Source organism: Sinohyriopsis cumingii, chromosome 4, assembly GCF_028554795.1.
Source record: "Sinohyriopsis cumingii isolate HCF-2022 chromosome 4, ASM2855479v2, whole genome shotgun sequence".
NCBI lineage: Eukaryota > Metazoa > Mollusca > Bivalvia > Unionida > Unionidae > Sinohyriopsis > Sinohyriopsis cumingii.
Window position 1 is genome coordinate 123,946,925 of NC_142964.1, and position 25,802 is coordinate 123,972,726.

Genomic DNA, 25,802 nt, shown 5'->3' on the forward strand with positions numbered 1-25,802 from the left:
AACAATTTAGAGCCATGAATAAACATTAAAAAAATTCAATAAAATCATGTACCAGGAGTTACAAAAAATATACATGTACATGGCAAGTTAAATGCACAGTTTTACACCCCTAATATTAAAGTGTTAAGAAATTATATACGCACTTTCAAAATGCATGTATGTATAACAAAATTATTAATGCAGTGCCAATTTGTGAGAAATTTCATTGCATTTTAAGATATATCAATCAGTATTATTATGGCAAATCATCCAATCAATGAATGGCTGCAACAAATTATAACTAATTAAGCATACTACAATGGGCTTCAAATCCATTACAAATACTTCTTCAATAAAAAAGATACATTTCCATTTTCAAAAGACAAATGTGATTAATGACTACAAAAAATTTGCTTCAGCAGAAATAAAGTCAGCAAAATAGTTATTCAGTGTTTTACTGTAACAGTCGTTGTTATGGGGTTTAATGCCATTTTTCAGCCAAGGTAGGCTATACATGGTGACCAATATAACTGTTGGAGGAAGAACCCGGGAATCCCCCTTAAAGAACCAAACCATGGGAAACTCTAGCAAGCTTTCTCATGTACCCAAGACTCAAACACACCCAGGCAAAGGTAAGCTGGCAGTGATCTGTAATGGTGTGCGTTTTAGACCATTTGGCCACTCAGGGTCCCCCAGTGCTTCATATTACACAACACAACTTCATACATATCTTGGATGATGACTCAGGACATTTCAATTTAAGCAATTCAAAGCAGAAAATGGGTTTACAGGCCAATACCAATAAATATTGTTGACTATCCAAATAGCTATTTAAAACAATGACCTACTTATGAAAGGAATATATATGTGTTGTTGTGAAAAAGAGGGCATTGTCATCTTGCCTGTCAGCTTTTTAATGATGCATATACACTGGAGAATGGACACCACCATCCACAACCCTGAATAAGTGACCATCAAAATTAAACATAATGAAATACTGCCTGACAAACAGAGCTAATTGCATAAGCTTGACATTGAGCTAAGCATTCCTTCAGACAAATGATGCTCATTTCTCACTTAAGTTTGATACAGGATATAAGAAAACAAAGCTCTGTAATAAAACAAAAACTAAAACTTGCCTTCCTGAATTACACACAGACAAACATGTTGTCAGAATCTCTATCACTGCATGGCAGCCCTCCAGAACTTTCATACTCGTCTCCTGTAATTAAAATTGTATGTATTTTTCAGTTACTTCCATGAAATATCAATTTGAAGTGGCTGAGATATGATATGTGGTAAGTATTTAGTCAAGAGCAAATAATCAAAATCTTAATCATTATTTAATTGTAATTAGGAATAATACTGACTGTACTCTATTGTACCATATAACAATGATAATTCCAAAGTCCAATATTCATACTTATGAATCTAATGAAGTGTGCCTCACAATTTATTACATGTATGCATAAAATTATCAGTTATTCGAAAAACTCATTATATGATCCAAATCCAAGTCTTGATAGTTCTGGTTATCCAAATCCAAGTCCTGATTGGTCTGGTTATCCAAATCCAAGTCCTGATTGGTCCGGTTATCCAAATCCAAGTCCTGATTGGTCTGGTTATCCAAATCCAAGTCCTGATTTGTCTGGTTATCCAAATCCAAGTCCTGATTGGTCTGGTTATCCAAATCCAAGTCCTGATTAGTCTGGTTATTCAAACTTTTACTGCAGTTGTGAGCTCAGGATCAATGATGGGTCCATGAGCAAGGCACCTTGCTTGCCTGATACTTATTGTCTACCTGATATCATTTACTTACCTGATACCACTTGTCCACCTAAAGTACATATAAATACAAATTTGCTTGCCTGATACCTATTGTCTACTTGATATCATTTACTTACCTGATACCACTTGTCTACCTGAAGTACATATAAATACAAATTTGCTTGCCTGAAACCTATTGTCTACCTGATATCATTTGCTTACCTGATACCACTTGTCTACCTGAAGTACATATAAATACATATTTGCTTGCCTGATACCTATTGTCTACTTGATATCATTTGCTTACGTGATACCACTTGTCTACCTGAAGTACATATAAATACAAATTTGCTTGCCTGATACCTATTGTCTACCTGATATCATTTACTTACCTGATACCACTTGTCTACCTGAAGTACATATGAATACAAATTTGCTTGCCTGATACCTATTGTCTACTTGGTATCATTTGCTTACCTGATACCACTTGTCTACCTGAAGTACATATAAATACAAATTTACTTGCCTGATACCACTTGTCTACCTGAAGTTCATATAAATACAAATTTGTCTACCTCATATATGCCTATCTGATACCATTTGATTACCTAAAGTACATACAATTTTGTCTACCTAAAGTCATTAATTGCTCAATCATACTAACAGCATTATTTTAAAAAAAAGAAAAAACAAAGTCAAGCTAAAACAAAATAAAAAATAAGTTTAACAAATTTCAAAATTGCTGTAATGGCCTGAAATGTTTTTAACAGTTCACCTATATATGGTCTCTATTAACATAGCTAAATTTCATTTCTCCATGGTGAATGGATTTTGTGCAATCCTGCTTGGGGAGCATACAAATGTCCATGAAAGCAAGAGTAATAGAAAGGAAGTTCAACAAAACTCACCTCTGTTAACTGCTGACTTGACAGTGAGTTCAGTTTATCTAGGAGCAGACGAACTGTACGACTGTACCTGGTGACCCTTCTCCTAACTGGCTCCTCATCCAATTTTCTGTATAGTGTAAAAAAAATCAGAAATTTGGCTGCCTTGCAATAATGTAACTGTTTCTTTGCTAGATGCTTTTTTGACAAATTTACTTCCTGCTTCAGCAACAGCAAAGTTTGACTTCCACAGTTTGATCTGCATGTAATAATTTTTCTGACTTTTGTTTTGTAACATGCTAACCAAGAGTCCCTTGAAGGAACTGATGCTCTACTGGCCAAAAAGAATCTCTAGGAATTCAATACAAGGCCATTTATTTCATTTAAATGCCATTGCTCAAACCATCTGTGACATTCTTCAGCAATAGCAAGATTTTCAAACTGACAGGTGTGGTGGGAGTATTGGACGTCAGATTGGCACCATTTTCATTTAGAACCAACAAGGTCTTATGGTGAAAACCCAACACTGACAGGACTTCTCATTTATCAGCAATGATAACAGGATTTTCAAGATGGCCATTGTGGCTTTATTGGATGTCATATTGGCACCATTTTCATTTAGGATCAACTAGACATCACGAGAAGTCCTTAGTGTAAACTGCATGGTGATATGAAAATCCATTCAAAAGGAGTAGTGATTTTCAAGATGGCAATTGCGGCCTTATTGGATAATAGATTGGTACCATTTTAGGACTAACTTAAGAAGTCTTTTGGTTAAAGCATAATATCAAAATCTCAACCATCTAGTGCTGCCATCTAGTGGCTATAATGGAAGTCAGATCAGCATCATTTTAATTTATGACCAACCAGAGATCGTAAGTCCTATGCTGATATGGCCATTCATTCAGAAGCAGTGGTAAAAAAAAATTTTATGATGGTCACTGTCACAGGCATATTAGATGCCTGAATGGAACCATTTTCATGGCAACATAAGTCATTCAGTAAAACACCAGGTTGATATGACCATCCATTAGGAGGAATAGCAATAAAAAGATTTTCAAGAAGGCCATATTACTTGTGCAAGTGGCACCACATTTATTTAGGATCAAGCAGACATCACAAGTTTTTGGAAGAGAACTCCATGGCAATATTACTTTTTAATTGGAATGAGATTTTCAAAATGGCAACTGTGGTAGTCATTGTGGACTTCAGATCAGTACGTTTTTCATTTAGGAACAACATCATAAGAAATATTTCAGTGAAAACCATCTGTTGGTATCACCTTCCAACCAAGTGTTGTAGCTACTTCAAGAATTGTGGATACGACGTTGGCACAATTTTCATTTCGGAACAACTAGCCATTATAAGCAGTCTTCTGAGGAAAACACAATGTCAATATGCCTTTACGTTCAGGAGGAGTAGTGACAAGAGTTTAAAGTTGACTGCTGTGGCACCTGTATATGGGTCAGGTCATCAACAATTTCATTCAAGATAACTAGAACATGTAATGAATGTGTGTAAAAAGTTTCATGGCAATCCTCTATGCAGTTTTGGAACAGTCACGAAAAAAAAAATGTTCATGGACTAACAGATGGCAGACAACAGATCAACCCTATGTTCTCTTGGTATATGACCAGTACAGCAAGGGCAATCAGTACAAATACCATTAGGCCAATTGGGAAACAATGTCTGCAATTATAAAAACAAATCTGAAGTCAAAAACATGAAATTCACCTCTGTGTAATAAATTAAGTCGAGACGATAAGATGGAACATAAATTAATGATGATATCACAAATAAAATGCACTTCAGAGATGCTGCCTGGAATTTTCTTAAGAGTGGGAGAATTGCCACAGCTACTTCCGGAGGAGGCAGGAAATCAGGAAGGATAATGCCAAATGGGAGCTGATGGGTGACAACATTATTATAAGGTATAAACATTATTTTAAAGACAATATATTACATATCTGACATGAAACATAACTGCATATCCAATATAGTTTCTCTGCGTCTTATAACATCATTTCTTCAAAACTTCTTAAAATGGGAAATGGTCTATACGACAACCTAACCTGGACAGTCATCAGTTTATTCACTGTTTCTGATGTTAAGAGCAGTGATAATCCTGTTTTGTAAACTGAATCCCCTCTCACAGTTGGCTGTTTGCAATGGGACAACCAATGCAATTTTGATCAATTAAAAAAATTTAAGGAATCATAATACCTTAGGAGAACTACAACAACCTCGCAAATCCAGCCCTCCAAGATACTACTTTCAACTCAAGGGAGTGAAAAGTTGTCTGCCGACCCATTGGTCGTCAGGCAGAGTGATCGCTCCTTACAACACCTGCTATAAACATCAACCATTTGGAGCTGGTTTTTGTAGCACCACCTTTGGGGAAAACCACCTATTGGATACTTCATTCATTGATGTGAATGACCATTATGTCAGATCACAAAGTGGCTGTTTAAGACCAAATCGTAATCTGCTATTTAAATAATGGGGTTGGATTCTCCATAATGGAGGCCATGGATTTTGTACAGTGCTTCTGGAGTCTGCATGATTAGAATCACTACTATGAAAGCTTCAATAACTTAGGTGAAGGTTCTGATATTGATTTAGACAAGACTTGAGTTTTTATAATTTATCAAATTCAGATGATTTAGTGATGTAGACATAGACAAAGAAATGGTAAATTGTTAGTATGAGAAATGGCAGCTATGGTTTGTCACAAGGCTTCACTGGCTTGACGGTGAATGAGATCTCTCAACATTTTAAAGCATATAAAATATTCTTCTGTGAAAAATAATTATACAACTAAAATGATCAGATTTTAATCTTAAATCTTTCTAAATATAACAGATGTGTAACAAAAATGTAAAATGGTTAAAATTGATGTTGCACATATCTTTACAGTGCTATAACAGTTAACAGGCAGGCCTATGTGCATGTAGTCAAATAGGTAACCGGTGTTCTATTTATAGCATACTGCACTGTGTAACTTTGGTACATGTATATCAAGTGCATACAAAACCTTACTCTCTGAAGTAAAGAATTAAATTGGAAGCCCTGAATAGTTTGTGCAAAAACCACAGCACATCTCAATCATACAGATTCTTGTATTCAAATGCTGTATCTACCTTAGAATAACTTGAAGGAGATCACCTGCAAAATGTGACTTAATTTGACCAACTGTTATTTTACATATTTGTCTTGAAAATAAAACAAAATAAAAAATAATTTTTTTATAGCAAGATGTTTCTTCAAAAATACTTACCCAATCATAATACCTTAGGAGAACTACCACAACCTCGCAAATCCAGCCCTCCCAGATACTACTTTCAACTCAAGGGTGCAAAATGTTGTCTGCCGACCCATTGGCTGTTGGGCAGAGTGATCGCTTGTTACATTTAAGACTTGATGGCAATGTGTAAGGATATGTTAGTTATTACTGGAGTGGAAAGCACACTTGCTATGGATGTAACTGCAGGGAGGCTGTATGTGTATTATGACTGGGTAACTATTTTCGAAGAAACATATTTTACTATAAAAAATTGGTTTCTTCTTCGAATATGTTACCCAATCATAATACCTTAGGAGAATAAGAGGTGGAGGGAGGTACATCCTCTTACCCCAGAGATAAAATCTCCAATTCCCTAAGGTATGAGAGACTGCTTCTAAGTAGCCCAGCTGGAGGAGACTCCATCGGTTGGGGCACAGCTTCAGAAGGGAACAAATTTTCTCTACACAAACTCAGCATAAGTCGTGAAGCCGCCACATCTTAAGAAGCTGTCCATTGACTTCTTGTTGTTGTCGTTGTTGTTGCTGTGGGGCTTAACGCCATTTTTCAGCACACGATAGGCTATACATGGCGGCCAGTATTAATGGTGGAGGAAGAACCCGGGAAAACACCGGAAAGAACCACCGACCCACGAGAAGCTACTGGCAAGCTTTCTCACATACCCACACTGGCTGAATCCTTGACTTGAACCGCCGCAGACAGAGGTGAGATGGCAGTGATCCGTAACGAAGAGCGCTTTAGACCACTCGGCCACTCAGGGCCCCTCCATTGACTTGGAAATGTGACCTATTGAGCTGAATAAATAGGTCCTACCAGATCGAATTGGACCCTTTGGGATGACAAATCTCTGAGATAAAAGCTAGAAAATGTATACTCCAATCTCAATCCCACAGCCTGAACGATGACGGTTAGAGAACAGTTCCATCAGAACGCTAGGCTGGTGGCAACTGACCCAAACTCATGCCGAAACACGTATATATAAAACAATCACTGAACCAGGGTTATTTCCCTGTATGCTGACCAAATAACCCAACTGATCCAGGATGAGATATTCTGAGCTGATATATCATCCTGATACGTCCTTTTTTTGTCCAATATCTTCGTGTCTATGATGACAGGTGTCAGCTATCGTCGAGTGATAGCCTTTGATCGTACTTGAAGCTAATTTTCTCTCTTCAAAGATCCAGAAGATGAAATTAGCTATCTGCTATATGGATACCTGGAGAGGTAAGATATGTTCATTGTGCACCAGGGGGTGCAAAGTGCCATTTGTCTTCATATGTTTCAGAGCGGAGGGCTGTCACACCTGAGCAATTCTCTCCACTACTGGTTCCAAGACAGCCTGTTTGATGTGATCCAGGCATGCAGGTCCAGGAGCTCTGGGCAGGGATGAACAACTCTCATGTTGGTTGTTTGAGTAGATAAGAGAAGATCCGAATCTTCTGAGGGGTTTCTGATCCCAGATTGATAAGGTCATTGATCCAAGTCTTCTCCCATCGGAGAGCGATGAAATGAGGTCACAGGCTGATTCCCATGTTTGCTATATCACTTGCAATCAGAGATATTGGTGGTTGGTGTACAAGTTTGGAGAGCGATGAAATGAGGTCACAGGCTGATTCCCATGTTTGCTATATCACTTGCAATCAGAGATACTGGTGGTTGGTGTACAAGTTAAGGTTGGTCCAATCCAACAATAGGGCATCAACTGCCCAAGCTGTTGGATCTGGTCTGGGAGAGACAAAGAATGGGGTTTGGCATTCCCTCTTGTTGCAAACTGGCCTACCAATGGTCGATCCATCAGGTACAGAGCTGAGTGAGAACCAAGGGATGGACAGACCACTGCTTCAATTGTTCTGTGACAAAGGGACAATCAGTGCAATGAGGAGTCCCAGGATATGGTGAACTTGAAATTCTTGTTGATGAGAACACCACTTCAACAAGTCACCCACAATGATGCAAAGGTCTGGCAACTGGGATTGTTGTTATTGAAGATAATCACCACTGTTGGATTGAGTTCCTCCTCGTTGTTTGATAAAAGACCCACACCATGATGCAAAGGTCTGGGTACTGGGATCCACCTTGTTGCTGGAGATAAACCAACACTGTAGTCTACAGATCATCCTTGTTGTTGAGAAAAAAAAGTTACCACTGTAGATATGTCAGACAGAATGAAAACTCCCTTGTAAGTATTCTTGCCCTTAATGAAAAGCTTTCACACTGGTCGTCCTCTCCTGAACTATTGATATGTAGGTATCGTTCCTTGGGAGATCATGCACCACTGGTGTCCCGAAATGATGGTAGTTGGCAGGCTCCCCTGCCTTTCATACTTGCATTGGTACAGCCTGTAATGTGGAGTGGGTGGACACGTAGATGCATACCCACCGTGAGCCAAGTTAGGCTGCTCCAAGTTCCGCTGATGTTGCCTTGAAAAGGTGCAGACTTTGAGAGGATGATCCAGTGGGCCAACTAAAGAACTCCATTTGTGCAGACAAAAACAGTAGCAAAGCAGTAGAAAGCAGCCAAGGACCATGATGTCTGCTGCTGTGTTGATCAACCCCATGCAGATAAAATTCCTCGAAAGAAAGCTGCTACCATGGGTCATTTTAATGCCCAATTCTGAGGAAGACAAAGTATAATGCCTGTGTTCTGAAGTCCATACCTGGAGGAAACCAAGAGGCATGAAAAAACACTTGTGGGTGTTTCGGCCAATGACCAGACGTAGAGAGTTGTTTGCCTCTGGGACCAAGTAAAAGGTGTCAAATGAATGGTAGAACCATCTTGGTGCTATATCCAAATGGTATCTGATCAGTGGAGCTATCATAGGACGGCTTTCCAAGGTTCATGTCCTATGAGTGACCCTTGGGTCCTTTTGTTGAATCCCCGTACTTTCCCTTATTGATGCTGTGGTTGTGGAAGGAGGGAAACATGTCTGCTTGATGGCTTGTTAGCATACTCATCCATGTGGACAGTAAGCAGAGTGGTAGAGGACCGTGGTTGTGTTCTTAGCTTGAGATTGACTCCATGTATGCTTTAGGTGTTCTGTGTTGAGTTTTAAGATAATGTATGTTATGCCGGTTTGAAGATAACCTGAGAAAATAAAAGTCCCAGAGAGAATTATGTTAACGATATTGCACATTAATCCGAAGTGTAATCAAAGGCCATCCAATCCTTGCATATGGAGTGTGGCTAAGTTATCCCCAACGCGTCAAGATCACTGTCAATGCTGAGGTACCAAATGATTAGCTGGTGGGAGTGTACATGTAGAACCACAGACAAACTGATGATAAAGGTGGGCCAGAAAGTCCATAACTCTGTGAAGACTGCAAACATAACTAAATCAAAACCAACTGTTTGTTGTTGTAAGATCATCAGATACTGGAGCACTGAAGTATGTTGATGATGGAGCTGGAAGAGGACATAGCTCCAGGGCATAAACACCTCAATAGAGGTCGAAAAGCAGAAACTTCCTGTACCTTTGTGTAGGATAGAATCAATGATACTGGTAGAACAATCAACATCATCTGGTTGTGTGTATAGGGCTACAGTCCAATTAACATAATAAGACTTACCTGGTGAAGAGTGATGTGGTCTATCGCTCACTAAACACTTAGAATGCCTGAATTAGAAACCATGACTTTAAGAAAATCACTGAGTAAAAGGGCTCTTCTCGTGGCAAAATGAAGAGAAATTGTGAGACAACATCTGTTGAGGCATGAGGATCTACTCGTAGTATGCTGAATGAGTTCTGAGGTGGTACGAGTTAGAATGGTCTGTAAAAGTCGTGTTTGACATACTACAAAACATGGGCTTGAGCCCATAATATTGATGATTGGCCCTTTGTGATCCCTAGTATATGGCCTAGGCCAGTCACAACAAAAACAGGCCATCAGAGTGAGGAAGATGTCGTTAGGATCATCAGTTGAGATGGGTTATGGTATATTTGATCCCTGTAACCTGCCTGTATGTCTGCTGAATGAGAGGGAACTTGGCTGTTTGTTAGCTCTGTCCCATTCTGTAGGAGGAATCAAGTTGGACCCCAAGGAGGCAAGATAAGGGGGAGTTCCAAAAAAGACAAATCCTTTGGTGGTGACTTGGGTGATGGAGCTGTTTCCAAGCATGTCAATGTCCTGCGCTGCATGGTTCAAGAGTAAGCTGAATTATCTCCCTTGCTCCCATAAAGGTTCAAACTGCAGAAGAAATCAGCATGCAGACTATTGATTCCTTGGGTCTGAGCAGTATGTTGTTTGTGCTTTGCCCATAGTTCTAATCTGTGCCTGCACATGTTATGTTCAATACCGTGTAACAATGCCACATGTTTGTGGGTGCAGAGCTATAAAAATAATGGTTACCTGGAAAAAAATTGCTAACAGATGATTTCAATGACCATGCTTCCCTGTAGGGAGGTCAAGAATGGCCTAGTACAATCATTGAAGCATGGTGTTCCAAGGCTAAAAATACCATGGTAAAAGAACTCGCCTTGATATACAAAAAGAATGGAATTATACATATATAAGGGGTTTTCAAAGCATAAAGACATGCACACATGTAAATAATGTAGCCTGAACCTAACTATGAAGACATGGGCTACACATGAGCGCGACCAAGTGTTTGATCAACATGATATAAAGTTATGCAGATAAACATGACACAAGGGTTGCCTATATAAACATGCATGTACAGGAGGTGACTGAATGAACCATGTATAAAAAGTGATGAACTGTACTTGTCTGACTAGAATGGTATAAATACAGAATGTAACAGTATCTACATTACACAAAAACAACATTCACAAAGAATGGAATAAAGGCACCGTTACTGAGATATACCCGGTAGGTGAGACAAAATCCATTATGCGGCAATACTTGTAGAGAAAAAAGTGCAGACACCACCCGTATAATTACACTGTTAGTAAGGAAATTACACACGAGTTATAAGAACACTAGAGACTTGCATGTAAAACTAAGTATAGTGCGAATGGCTCAATGTGCAAGTACCCAAAAAGTGACAAATACAAAGTATGACTAATTTTGTAAAGGCCAAATTTTGTCATGAGGGAAAGAGAGAACAAGTTGGAAATATAGATGGAGTATACTTTCCTAAGCAGTGAAAAACTCCTCCAACTTGAAGTGACATATCTTTCACGTGGCTTTGGCTTTGCGAGGTCTCTTGTGACGAGAGCGTGCTTCTTGGCACAAGTGGATGTAATAACTAACATATCCTTGCACATTGCCATCAAGTCTTATATGTAAGGGGAAATCACTCTGCCCAACCGCTGGGTCAGCAGACAACTTTTAGCTCCCTTGAGCCGAAAGTAGTATCTGGGAGGGCTGGATTTGCGAGGTAGTGGTAGTTCTCCTAAGGTATTATGATTGGGTAACGTATTCGAAGAAGAAATAAAGCATGCATTGCATACAACAAAATGCGGGACCTTTTCCCCATTGATTCTGAGAAGTTTGTACAACTAACAGTCTCTGGCTAACAACATTTTTGTCTTACTCTGTCACATAACACACAACAAAAAAAGCAACTTACCTTTTTCTCTTGCTATGTGTCAGAGCTCTTTTATCTGCTTTCTCTGACATCCTATCTTTGGCCTCTTCTCCATCTACCTCTACCTGGTTAATTATAGGGCAAAACAGCTGGAGCTGGGATGACTGTAGTTCTGTCTGAATACACTTCACCAGGGCCCCAACAAGGTACTGCAAAAGATTTTAATGAGATTTTACAAACTAAAAAATACATACAATTTTTATTCATTACAACATCGATATCCAGTCTGCGAATTGTTTTTGAGTCAATCGCAAAAGTGTATGACATAATCAGCCTGAAGTTACATTTACAGTAAGTTGTTTTTTGAATTTGAAATCCTTTTAAAATTAGGATTTCAACTTTACAATCAGGACTACATAGCCAGTATTGTGCTGACATAGCAAGGAAACATCTACCTCCTAGCTACACACACACTAATCCACCTATTTACCTAACTACTATAATTGAGCATAAAAGATATCAAACAATAAAAATATCAAAGTAGTCAATCTATAGAGTTCAATCAGAGATCAATGTTGTTTCTGTATTTGAATTTTTAAAATCATTGTTCTCAACCTCTGCATTAGAGGCTATTATCATTGTCCACCCCTAGACAACCTCTGCATTAGAGGCTATTATCATTGTCCACCCCTAGACAAACTCTGCCTCAGAGGCTATTATCACTGTCCACCCCTAGAAGCCACAGAACTGGAAGCAAGTCAAAGCTTTGAATAAGCTTCGAGTCGCAGCCTGCATTACAAATTTAGAGTACATATATTAATAATTACTTGTATGAAGCCTTGTAAGAAAACCATGCTGCATGCAGTCCATTCCTGTCATTCCTATGCACAATGTAGTCAATAACATGGACAGTTTATGACTGAATAAATATATTCATCCCTACTTCCAACTGCAGTGGTCAAAAAGGGCCTTCGGACTAGGGTAGGATGTAAACTCATAAACATAAACGCTTAATATATGTTAGTAGAGCATAAAATGAAAGAAACAGTGACCTTTGGTTTTAAGGAAATTACATCAAAACTCATGGATTCCATTAATGTTTTCAACCTCAAACAGTCAGTTAACCGACCCACCCATAAACATGGTCACATTTTAGACTGGATTCTTCATAACCCTGATGATAACATTCTATGGTCCTCTATGGTATCCCATGACCTTGCATCAGATCACCTCTGCATTATATGCCATCTTGATGTATCAGTCCCTAACCCTCCACCTTTATCTGCTACTAAGAGAAACCTCCGTATCATTAATAGAACCAAACTAATGCACGACATCCAAGCTAACCTAACAACATGCTTACCTCCTACCGCAGAACAACTCGATAACTGTCTGCGTTCATTGCTTGACAAACATGCCCCAGCTACCAAGTGCAGAGTATCAATTCAAAAGTGTTCTCCATGGTACAGCAGTATTAGGGACCAGCTTCGCACTGCTAAAAGAGACCACCATAAAGCTGAGAGGCTCTGGCTTTCCACCAGACTCACTATTCATAAGCAGATCTATGAAGTCGCTAAGAAGAATGTCACAAATATAGTCCATGCAGCGACATCAGCCCACTACACTACTAAGATCATGGAAAGTTCCAGCTGCAAAGAGCTCTTCGAGATTACTAACAAGCTAATGTCAAGGAACAAATCAACACCACTTCCAACTACCTTCTCTCCAGTCAACCTTCCGGACATGTTTGCAAATTTCTTCAGTGACAGTGACAAAGGACAAACCATTAGAGATAAGCTTGACACCACAATTTCAACTGACTCGTCACCACACAGTTGGGATACAGAATTTGAGCGGCAACCATTCCATTAGCAGCATTTGAACCTGTCTCTATGGATTTTGTACGTACAATCATGATGAAGAGTGCACCAAAGTCATGTGAACTTATCCAATTCCAACATCACTGCTGCTTGAGTGCTTAGATCCAGTATTTCCTTCACTAACTGATGTTATTAATACCTTTCTCTCATCTGGGCAATTCCCATCATTTTTCAAAACTGCCTTTGTAAAGCCTCTGCTGAAGAAACCAACACTAGACCATAACGATTTAAAGAACTACCGCCCAGTTTCTAATCTCCCATTCATATCAAAAATCTTAGAAAAGGTTGTTCTATCCCAGCTTGTATCTCATCTAAATTCAAACAGTCTTGTTAGCAACGTACAATCTGCATATCGCCCTTGCCACAGTAATGAAACTACTCTTCTAAAAGTAGTTAATGACATTCTCTCTGCATTGGAAAGCGGAAAGATTACAGTCCTCACTGTCCTTGATTTGTCTGCAGCATTTGACACAATAGACCATGATATATTACTTCACCGTCTCCAGCATGCATTTGGCATTCATGATACAGCCTTAGTGTGTTTCAAGTCCTACTTGGTCATCAGGACACAAATTGTATCTGCAAATGGAATACACTCCAGCCCAGTTGATCTATGTTGTGGTGTTCCACAGGGGTCTGTTCTCGGACCTGTTCTCTTCAATCTGTACACTCAGTCGCTCTCAAGTGTCATAGATCATCATCCAGTGTCTCACCAATTGTACGCTGATGACATGCAAATATACAAATCTAGCCACCCAACTTAAGTTGAAGTTATCATCCAAGGTGTAGAGAGGTGCATTTCTGATGTGAAATCATGGATGACATGTAACAAGCTGCAGATGAATGATGATAAAACTGAGGCAATTCTGATCACAACACAAAGACTTTCTCATTCACATCCTTTACCTCAAGCAATAAATATCAGCAACACCAACATTAAATTCACACAATCAGTACGAAACCTAGGTGTTACTCTGGACAGTAATCTCACATTGTACCAACATGTCATGAACATATGCAAGGCTGCATATCTTGAGCTGAGACGCATCAGCTCAATTCACAAATATCCTTCAGTTGATGCCATTTAAACACTTGTGTGTTCATTAGTACATTCAAGACTGGACTACTGTAACTCAATTCTGTCTGGTTCATCTCAATATCTACTCCAGAAACTTCAAAACGTTCAAAACACAGCTGCTTGGATCATACTTAGAGTACCACGATCAGAGCACACCTCCCCGCTGCTCTGTACCCTACACTGGCTATCCATTCGATCCAGAATCAAACACAAAATTTGTTCTCTGTGCTATGTTTCACTGTCGGACTCTAGTCCAACATACACCAGCAAGATATTTACGCTCCTCTTCTGACAATCATATACTCATTATTCCCACTATGAAAACAAAGTCATATGGACAGCGTTCTTTTGCATACCAGGGCCTGCAACGTGGAATGAATTGCTCACTGAACTCAGACACAAAGACACAGTGATCACATTCAAGAGGGCTCTCAAAACTCACTTATTTCGACTGCAAGAACAAACTTAAAGACCTAATAATGTTTCCTACCTGAAATATTCTCAGCATGTTTTTTATTTTTTAATGTTTTTCAAATTTCATGTGTTTGTTTTTGTAATAATATTATTATATGTTTGTTTTTTTTATCTTATGGTATGGACATGGCGTGTTGAAAACCCATAGGTCATGAGGTAAATGCAAAACATTTAAACAAGCTAATAAAATGTGAAGCATTCATGAAGATGCATCTCACCGCCAAGTTTCATCTTACAGATACAGTGACATGAGTTAAATGCTGAAAGTCAGTAAAATGGAAGTGTAGACCCCAATTATCTGCCAGCATAGAATACATCATGGTACATCTGGGTCTATGCTGTTCACAGTTAAGTGTGTATTAGTAACTACAATAACCTTGACAGATTCCAGTCCAACTTGGATACATTCAACTCTCATTACCACTGCTAACTCCCCCAGTTATTTCCCAGCATTAAACATACACATTCCTAGCATTAAATATACACATTCCTAGCATTAAACATACACATTCCTAGCATTAAACATACACATTCATAGCAATAAACATACATTCCTAGCAATAAACACACACATTCCTAGCATTAAATATACACATTCCTAGCATTAAACATATACATTCCTATCATTAAACATACACATTCCTAGCAATAAACATACATTCCTAGCATTAAACATACACATTCCTAGAAATAAACATGCACATTCCTAGCATTAAACTACACATTCCCAGCATTAAACATACACATTCCCAGCATTAAACATACACATTCCTAGCAATAAACATACACATTCCCAACATTAAACACACACATTCCCAGCATTAAACATACACATTCCTAGCAATAAACATACACATTCCCAGCATTAAACATACACATTCCTAGCATCAAACATACACATTCCCAGCATTAAACATACACATTCTTAGCATTAAACATACACATTCCCAGCATTAAACATACAAATTCCCAGCAAATAAACATACACATTCCCAGCATTAAACATACAAATTCCCAGCATTAAACATACACATTCCTAGCATTAAACATACACATTCCTAGCATTAAACATACACATTCCTAGCATTAAACAAATTCCCAGCATTAAACATACACATTCCTAGCATTAAACATACACATTCCCAGCAAATAAACATACACATTCCTAGCATTAAACATACACATTCCAGCATTAAACATACACATTCCTAGCAATAAATATACACATTCCTAGCATTAAACACACATTCCCAGCATTAAACATAACACATTCCTAGCAATAAACATACACATTCCTAGCATTAAACATACCCATTCATAGCAATAAACATACACATTCCCAGCATTAAACATACACATTCCTAGCATTAAACATACACATTCCTAGCAATAAATATACACATTCCCAGCATTAAACATACACATTCCCAGCATTAAACATACACATTCCCAGCAATAAATATACACATTCCTAGCATTAAACATACACATTCCCAGCATTAAACATACACATTCTTAGCAATAAACATACACATTCATAGCATTAAACATACACATTCATAGCATTAAACATACACATTCCTAGCAATAAACATACACATTCCCAGCATTAAACATACAAATTCCTAGCAATAAACATACACATTCCTAGCATTAAACTTACAAATTCCCAGCATTAAACATACACATTCCTAGCAATAAACATACACATTCCTAGCATTAAACATACACATTCCCAGCAAATAAACATACACATTCCTAGCATTAAACATACTAATTCCCAGCATTAAACATACACATTCCTAGCAATAAACATACACATTCCTAACATTAAACATACACATTTCTAGCATTAAACATACACATTTCCTTTATATGCTCCTTTAAAGGACATACATTTTAGGAATTTTATAAAATGCCATAAAAAAGATATAAACATCTGCAGCAAAAGGCAGTTTTGAAAAACCTAAGAAAATTTGAAAAAACATATCTTACAATAAATATATTCATATGTATAAATTACTGATGTATATTTTTTTCCTTTTTCTCATTTACACGATTTTCTCATTCATACCCTATTTGCTCATTTACACACTGTTCTGAAAACAATAAGATGACTACAATAATGTCAATAAATTAAAAACAAGATCCTAACTATGGTAGATTCATTACAATGACAAAATGAATGGAAGCTAATTTATTCACTGTAATGAGTGCTGACTGCAATAGGTTAAACTGACAAAATGAATGGAAGCTAGTTTATTCACTGTAACGAGTGCTGACTGCAATAGGTTAAACTGACAAAATGAATGGAAGCTAATTTATTCACTGTAACAAGTGCTGACTACAATAGGTTAAACTGACAAAATGAATGGAAGCTAGTTTATTCACTGTAATGAGTGCTGACTGCAATAGGTCAAACTGACAAAATGAATGGAAGCTAGTTTATTCACTGTAATGAGTGCTGACTGCAATAGATTAAACTGACAAAATGAATGGAAGCTAGTTTATTCACTGTAACGAGTGCTGACTGCAATAGGTTAAACTGGCTGATGAAATCATTCCAAATAAATTATTCTCTATCAATCTTGTTAGACAACCTAAACAAAGAATAAATTATTCTCAATCAATCTTGTTAGACAAACTAAACAAAGAATAAATTATTCTTTATCAATCTTGTTAGACAACCTAAACAAAAAGTAAATTATTCTCTATCAATCTTGTTAGACAACCTAAACAAAAACTAAATTATTCTCAATCAATCTTGTTAAACAACCTAAACAAAAACTAAATTATTCTCAATCAATCTTGTTAGACAACCTAAATAAAAACTAAATTATTCTCAATCAATCTTGTTAGACAACCTAAACAAAAACTAAATTATTTTCAATCAATCTTGTTAGACAACCTAAACAAAAAATACATTATTCTCAATCAATCTTGTTAGACAACCTAAACATAAAATAAATTTTACGCAGAAATGATCTTGGTCTATGTTACATGTCAGAGTTATACATCAGCAAGTACACACTACATGATGTTTCCAAAACCTCTGTTTCACTGCCGGAACCAAAAGCACCTTGCAATCTGTACAGTGCTAATATAGACACATTCAACAAGTACAATTAAATTACAGGGGAAAAAAATGACTGTACAAGGAAGAGTGCTAGCACAGACACATTCAACAAGTACAATTAAATTGCAGAAAAAAACTGAATGTACAAAGACAGACATGATGTACAATAAAGAAAACAAAAATTACCTGCACATTATCTGAATATCCTATTTCACAAAGGAAAGCAGCGACCACTTGACTGCGAGATGGTTTAAAGGCCTTTCCCAAGAGAATGGAAAGTGGTAAAGAATCCTCAATATGGATAATGAGTCGAGAAATGGAATGACGGAGATCTTCAGTCTGGAGGGAAGACAAGCCTTTATCACGTAAAATTTCTGCAAGGTGCATTAAAATATACTGCATGTTTGCAGAACTAAATAGCTTCTTGTCTTCTAGTTGGTTTCCTGAAATCAGGGCATCAAATGTGGCTGCAGCTGCTGCTTCGAGATCCCTGACCTGCCTGTTAATTAAGGAATGCAGTAAGCAAGTACCGTGTTTCATGTAATTCTTCTTACTCAAAAAAATAATTATTAATTTCATTGTACGAAAAATTATATGTAAAATAAATAGTTATCATTATGTGGTAGTGACTGTGTATGAAAAATAAAGGTATTGTACCCGAACAAGTTCTACGGAACACATGCTACTCAACAACCTAACGGTACAAACATACGAACTAATCATATTTTCAGTCTCATTCTGCTTTCAAGAATCCAATTACAATTTTAAAAAAAGGTACTCAGAAAGATTTTTGTTTTGTTTTTAGTGAGAGATAGAGAGAAAGAGAGAGCATAATGTCTCAGAGTGCAAGCTTGTTTGCAGTTAGAACATATTTCTTTGTAGCTGTTGTGTAATGTGACAAAATGATTAAAATGGCCTGAACATGTATGGGTATTGTTTATTGGTAAATTGTACACTTCGATACGAGTCCACGTTGTCAAGAAACAAAGTGCAACTTGTATTCTTAGAGCAACAACCACCTCATTTTCTAATTACAATAAAAAATATAAAAAAATTAAAAACATGTTTTAGTTAATGTGCGTGAGCATGCATGTGTGTGTGAGAGAGATAAACAAAATTTTTCAGAGTACAAGACCCTATTTATTCAGGGCAGTTTTTATTTGTAGCTTTTGCAAAGAAGAAAAAAAGACTATTTCCAGTCACACCTGACAATAGTGATAATCCGCGTGTATTAGAACACAACTACATTCCATTATTAATAAATACCTCTAAATCAACAATCATTCGCGTTTAATTATGATATACATTGTTACAATAACCACATGGCTATGCAGTGTTATTTCCATGCTAATTATATAGTCTTAGAGCTTTGGTTATTCCAGTTGAAACCAGATAGAGAGCAAAATTTGACAGAAGAGGTCAAATCAGTAAGGCTGCCAGTAGGGAAATAAGGCTCTCTTTAGGGAAATGAAAATCTGTCAATGTGTTATTGAGGCCATTGTCCATACAGCAGATGTTGTCAAGACCAGTGATCATACACATAACTTATTTATTCAAACTCACCAATAAAAATAACAATAGTGGGGTATATTGTAGAATAGATTCATAACAAAATGTTAATTATATCCAAATCAAAACAGTACAAGCACTTAAAAGACTGCATACGTACAAATCAATTTAACAGAGTCTGTGATTTTCAAATTGACAATAGAAAATGACATAGTTTTTATAATTTATTTTTGTATGACTACAATGAAACAATAATACTAGTTCATTATTGGTATGTTGTTTTCACTTTAGCATGTACTCAGATATAATATTTGTTGGATAAGAAAACACCTTAGAGCTTCCAAACATTTTAAAACGCATGTGGTGTTTTTTTACGGTGACAGACTTAATAAGGAGAACTAATTTTCAATAATTAAGGATTATGTTCTGTGAAGGCATTTGTCCAGTTGTTAATAAACACCAGTAGATATTGTAGTGACCATAAGAGAGCTAAATTTAAAAGGATTTTAAAAAAACACAAAGTGATATGTACAAAAAAGTATGATACATTTAAATAATTATTAGTTTGGTAACTGGATTGTGTACACAAAATTAAAAGGTACGCAAAATTACATGAAATACGGCAAGTAATATTTTGGATTCAATCATTTTAAGGAAATAAATTTGTCCTTACTTTAAAAATATGGCATTATGGTCAGCAACTGATTTATCAGATATGCTTAGGATGAAGTGAGGCTTATTATTTTCAATGGGTCTCTTTTGTTATGCACTTTTAAGCAAACATGAATCCATTAATGTTAAAACCCATGAACAGAAGTGAATAAAAAAATTGAAAGAATTGATAAATGCCATATGAAAGAATTGATAAATGCCATATGAATTAATTGATAAATGTCATATGAATTCATTGATAAATGTCATATGAATTAATTGATAAATGTCATATGAATTCATTGATAAATGCCACAAGTTAATTGATAAATGCCATATGAAACATTAAATTATAAATGCCATATGAATTAATTGATAAATGTTATATGAATCGATTGATAAATATCATATGAATTAACTGATAAATGCAATTAAACAGATGTGCTGTTTATCAACAAGGTAAATTGGTAACAATGAATGGCTATAAGACAATAAACTCAACAATTTAATTCATAAATAAATAACACAATGTAAAACATTAGTAAATGTGATTTTTCACAAAATAATTCATGGTGCCACTACGTATAAATAACAGTCCAAAAAAGGGAGGTAAAAGTCTAAATTTTAGTTTAGTCAAATGATGTGACTTGAAAGATAAAAATTTAGTCCCATATACACTGCAGAATTGTAGTAGAACATAAACATGGAAGAAAAGGTTGCTTACAGTTAGAGCACAGATCAAAAGTCTCATTATAGTGATGTATGTATTAGTGCTTTACAACACATCAGCACAGTAGTGGCTATATGGTACCAACTAGAGGTAAATGTTCAAAATTGTAAAAATGAATTGCACAAAAATTAGGAAGTAAAACCCTTCCAAAATGTGAACATCAAGTACAAGATAAAATACAAAACATACAAAATTTGAAATATTGTATAAAAAATAAAATATAAAGATAACAGACATCAAATGCTTCATAGATATCAATTTTTTTAATTTAAACCACATTCCTTAAACAACAAAAATGATTATCCCAGGTGGTAAATCATCACAGTTTCTTCATGCAGTTGATATCCAAATGCTTCTGTATCACAGCATGGAAATTGACACACTGAACAAGAATGTGTTCCACTGTCAATAGTAACTCGCATGGTATTCATGGTGTCCACTCGAGTCAAGGTTCACCATTCAGAAGGTAGACTGGTTAAATTTTAAATAAACATGATCTATTTTCCTGAAATTCACCATTATAAATTTTAATGTAGATTCTTCACAAAAAAATGTACAATAATTCCCCCAATCACCTCTGATGAACCATAAAAATTTTTGCATTTCATTTGAAAAAGCCAAGCATGTTATGGGTACATACTCCTTAGATGTGTCCCTGCAGCCAGAGCACATGAGATCTAGTAGTGCAACCATGCAGGCCAGGAAGTAATCCACCGCTCGCAAAGGTGGACACTCAAAATGCTCCACAAGTACTGTAACCACTTTCAAAGATTCCTGAATAAATAAAAGAGAAAAAGATGAAATATATGAACCTATGAAGGATACAATGTAAAACATAACCCCTAATAAAGCTGAAGTCATCAAATCCTTTGGTCATCTTGATTTTAATTAAGGATAAGCTCATGCATTCAAAACCCCAAAATAGTTGTAGAAAAATATTTAGGAAGTAAAATGTTTCTGCAGTAATACTTATCTCCTAATATACTAAGTGTATATCCATCACCTTATGTGCTCTTCAAATGTGTTACCGTATCTTAATTATCTTAGAACAGGTGAGAAGTGGAGTGAGTTACATCCCTTTAAGCTGAAATTGGCCTGTCCGCAGTTTCCTAGTGCATGTGCAGCAATTCCAAGTTCTGTGTGAGATATGGGCAAGGGTTAACATATGGTATTGTTCTAGTAGGCATGGAGAAGACATGATTTTCCTCTTTAAAAAATTTGAAACAAGGTGAAGTATGGAATTTGGTTCTCTTGCCTTCTTAATTAACTTATGACAGTGGATATGACAGGAAAATGAGATTGCCCTTTACAAATATATGCCTCAATCAAAAGGTATTCACTATAGGGTACATCTCCAAGCACTTGATATGCATAGTACTCATGAAGGGGTAAAAAACTGCTCACTGAAAAAAAAACACCAGGCAGGAGATGGGCATGACGCTACTTTTGCAACTTTGCCCCTTGGGTCTGGTAGGCAAAGTTTGACCATCACTGGAATGAGAATGGGATCTTCTGGAGTCTTATGATTCAGTACAGAGCAGGTGGAATCATGACTGGATTTAGAAGACACAAGAGGTAAAAATATTCCCAGGATAAGAAGTGACTCTCCAAGTAATGGAGGACACTATTGAGTTGATCTTCAAGTGACATTCTATAAAAGAGACAAACTCAAAACAATGAAGTTTTGAACTCCATGCCTGGATGAATGAAGAACTTGGATGGTATGCAATAATACTGATCTTGTCAATAAGGAATCTAAGACAAAATAAAAGTGAAATATGGGATTTCCTGTCATGCTACAAAGGGGTGCTCACCCTGTACTTCTGACCTGAAAGGCTTCCTCCTGAATGACACTGGGGACCAATTTTGGGGTACCTGTGCTGTTATCATAGTATCCAGACACACTGGCTAAGTTTGAATCTTAAAAAAGCCTGGAATAAAACTCCAGTAGGGTAGTGCTGTGAAGGGGTGTTTATTTCTAGCATGAGCCATGGATGGTCAAGAAAGGGTCTCTTCTACTCACTGGTAAGTGTTGATGACCCCTCTAACCAAGGTATCAGAATAAGGCTGCATGGGCATGGCATTATTTTCTATATGATGGCTGCCAGAAAGAGGAGCTGGGTTGAAAATGAATGTTCTCGCCAGTATTATGGTCACGATCTCTACCCTGGCAAAAGGTTTGCCTCTGTGAAACCCAATTTCCTTACCTCCTCGCTCTGGACATGGAATACGATGTTAGAGAAAGTTTATATCTGGGTACGGCCCTGTGATGGTCTTGAATCAGTGTGGACACAGACGGAAAAAGATTACTGTGGTTTTATTTATTACATAGTTTTGTAAACAAAAAAATACATTATGATGGGTATTTATATTTGTTTATATAATTTCATGGTTTAACCTCTACAAATACCCAAAGTAATACAAAAGAGCAAAACTATGCTGACAAGAGAGCGTGATTACTTGAATGGAGGTTAAGACAATATGGATGTACTACTGCCAGTATGAGCACATAACAAACTGGCAAAGATCCTTCACCATGAGTGAGTCCTCTACATCAAATGAACCCAATTCAGCCAACAAATACCAAGTGGTTCATGAAGCACATCTATTATTATGTTAAACCAATGTGCATACAACTGCTTCTTTTGATGACCAGTAACACAATTTCCATCAACAAGGAACTAAGCTTCTCTTTCTCTTTTCGCTAACAAAGTATCAGCTAACAAAAGGAAACAGAAGGTAGGAGTAATTTTCTGCATTACAAGTGACTCATTTTTTGTTGCATCAATAAATTTGTGATCTGGGTACCTCATAAAATAAGGAGACACCAGTTTAATATGATGCATCTATGACATTATGCAGTGACTATGAGCTGCCCTAATGACTACACTACCATGACTCATTCCAAAATCACCAATATATGCTGAATATACATACTGTTTTAAGTTCTGCATCTCCATGGTGTATATGATAGCTCATGATTCCCCAGACGCCTGGCAGCTGAGCAGCACAATAGAAGAGTATATCTCCTGCATCATGACACAGCAACTTCCTACATCCAATGAAATGAATGACCAAACACAAGATATCAGCAAAAGAACAGATACAAACAATTTAGGCAATTACAACTTGTCCAAAAGGTTCAACAACAGACTCCGCCTACACTGCAATTGCCAGGTAACAGCACTACATATTCTTTGGAAAGTGGAGTTAATAAATGGCCATATTTGACAAGATTATTGATTAAAAAATGATAATATTAATTAATTTTAAGATAAGGATGCATTTTGAGGATGAAAGCAAAAAAATATCAGAACGTACCATGCTGACAATTATTTTTTTCCAATGCTTAACTTACATACTGGGCTTTGTAAGTTTAGAAATACTAAAAGATTTCTGAATAATGAGATTGATGCTTACCACTTCCCAAGTTATGGCAATATATCTACAATTTAATGAAAGTAATCGGACACATTCTGTTATATCTAGATCTTCGATGTATGTATGGAATCCTACTTCTTTCAATGTCTGTATAAAATCCTACTTCTTTCAATGTCTGTATGGAATCCTACTGCTTTCAATGTCTGTATAAAATCCTACTGCTTTCAATGTCTGTATAAAATCCTACTTCTTTCAATGTCTGTACAGAATCCTACTTCTGTCAATATCTGTATAAAATCCTACTTCTTTCAATGTCTGTATAAAATCCTACTGCTTTCAATGTCTGTATAAAATCCTACTTCTTTCAATGTCTGTATGGAATCCTACTTCTTTCAATGTCTGTATAGAATCCTACTTCTTTCAATATCTGTATAAAATCCTACTTCTTTCAATGTCTGTATGGAATCCTACTTCTTTCAATGTCTGTACAGAATCCTACTTCTTTCAATGTCTGTATAAAATCCTACTTCTTTCAATGTCTGTATAAAATCCTACTGCTTTCAATGTCTGTATAAAATCCTACTTTATTCAATGTCTGTATGGAATCCTACTTCTTTCAATGTCTGTATAGAATCCTACTTCTTTCGATGTCTGTATAAAATCCTACTTCTTTCAATGTCTGTATGGAATCCTACTTCTTTCAATGTCTGTACAGAATCCTACTTCTTTCAATGTCTGTATAAAATCCTACTGCTTTCAATGTCTGTATAGAATCCTACTTCTTTCAATGTCTGTATAAAATCCTACTGCTTTCAATGTCTGTATGGAATCCTACTGCTTTCAATGTCTGTATAAAATCCTACTTTATTCAATGTCTGTATAAAATCCTACTTCTTTCAATGTCTTTATAGAATCCTACTTCTTTCAAAGTCTGTATAAAATCCTACTTCTTTCAATGTCTGTATAAAATCCTACTTCTTTCAAAGTCTGTATAAAATCCTACTTCTTTCAATGTCTGTATAGAATCCTACTTCTTTCAATGTCTGAATAAAATCCTACTTCTTTCAATGTCTGTATAAAATCCTACTTCTTTCAATGTCTGTATAAAATCTTACTTCTTTCAATGTCTGTATAAAATCCTACTTCTTTCAATGTCTGTATAAAATCCTACTTCTTTCAATGTCTGTATAAAATCCTACTGCTTTCAATGTCTTTATAGAATCCTACCTCTTTCAATGTCTGAATGGAATCCTACTTCTTTCAATGTCTGTATAAAATCCTACTTCTTACAATGTCTAAATAAAATCTTACTTCTTTCAATGTCTGTATAAAATCCTACTTCTTTCAATGTCTGAATAAAATCCTACTTCTTTCAATGTCTGTATAAAATCCTACTTCTTTCAATGTCTGTATAAAATCCTACTGCTTTCAATGTCTTTACAGAATCCTACTTCTTTCAATGTCTGTATGGAATCCTACTTCTTTCAATGTCTGTATAAAATCCTACTTCTTACAATGTCTGTATAGAATCCTACTTCTTTCAATGTCTGTATAAAATCCTACTGCTTTCAATGTCTGTATAGAATCCTACTTCTTTCAATG

General features: G+C 36.4%; 1 protein-coding gene across 4 annotated transcripts in view; it reads right to left on the reverse strand.

Moving 5' to 3' along the window:
- Positions 1 to 25,802, reverse strand: part of LOC149802036 (serine/threonine-protein kinase atr-like) — a 305,327-nt gene that overhangs the window by 242,307 nt on the left and 37,218 nt on the right. For all 4 annotated transcript variants that reach the window (XM_089956441.1, XM_089956438.1, XM_089956439.1 and 1 more), the window contains 6 exons: positions 23,757 to 23,871; positions 21,460 to 21,593; positions 18,116 to 18,428; positions 11,464 to 11,630; positions 2,655 to 2,760; positions 1,119 to 1,201 (listed from right to left, as the gene is read on the reverse strand). In XM_089956441.1, coding sequence (XP_089812567.1) covers positions 1,119 to 1,201; positions 2,655 to 2,760; positions 11,464 to 11,630; positions 18,116 to 18,428; positions 21,460 to 21,593; positions 23,757 to 23,871 — 918 coding nt within the window. The remainder of the gene's footprint in view (positions 1 to 1,118; positions 1,202 to 2,654; positions 2,761 to 11,463; positions 11,631 to 18,115; positions 18,429 to 21,459; positions 21,594 to 23,756; positions 23,872 to 25,802) is intronic.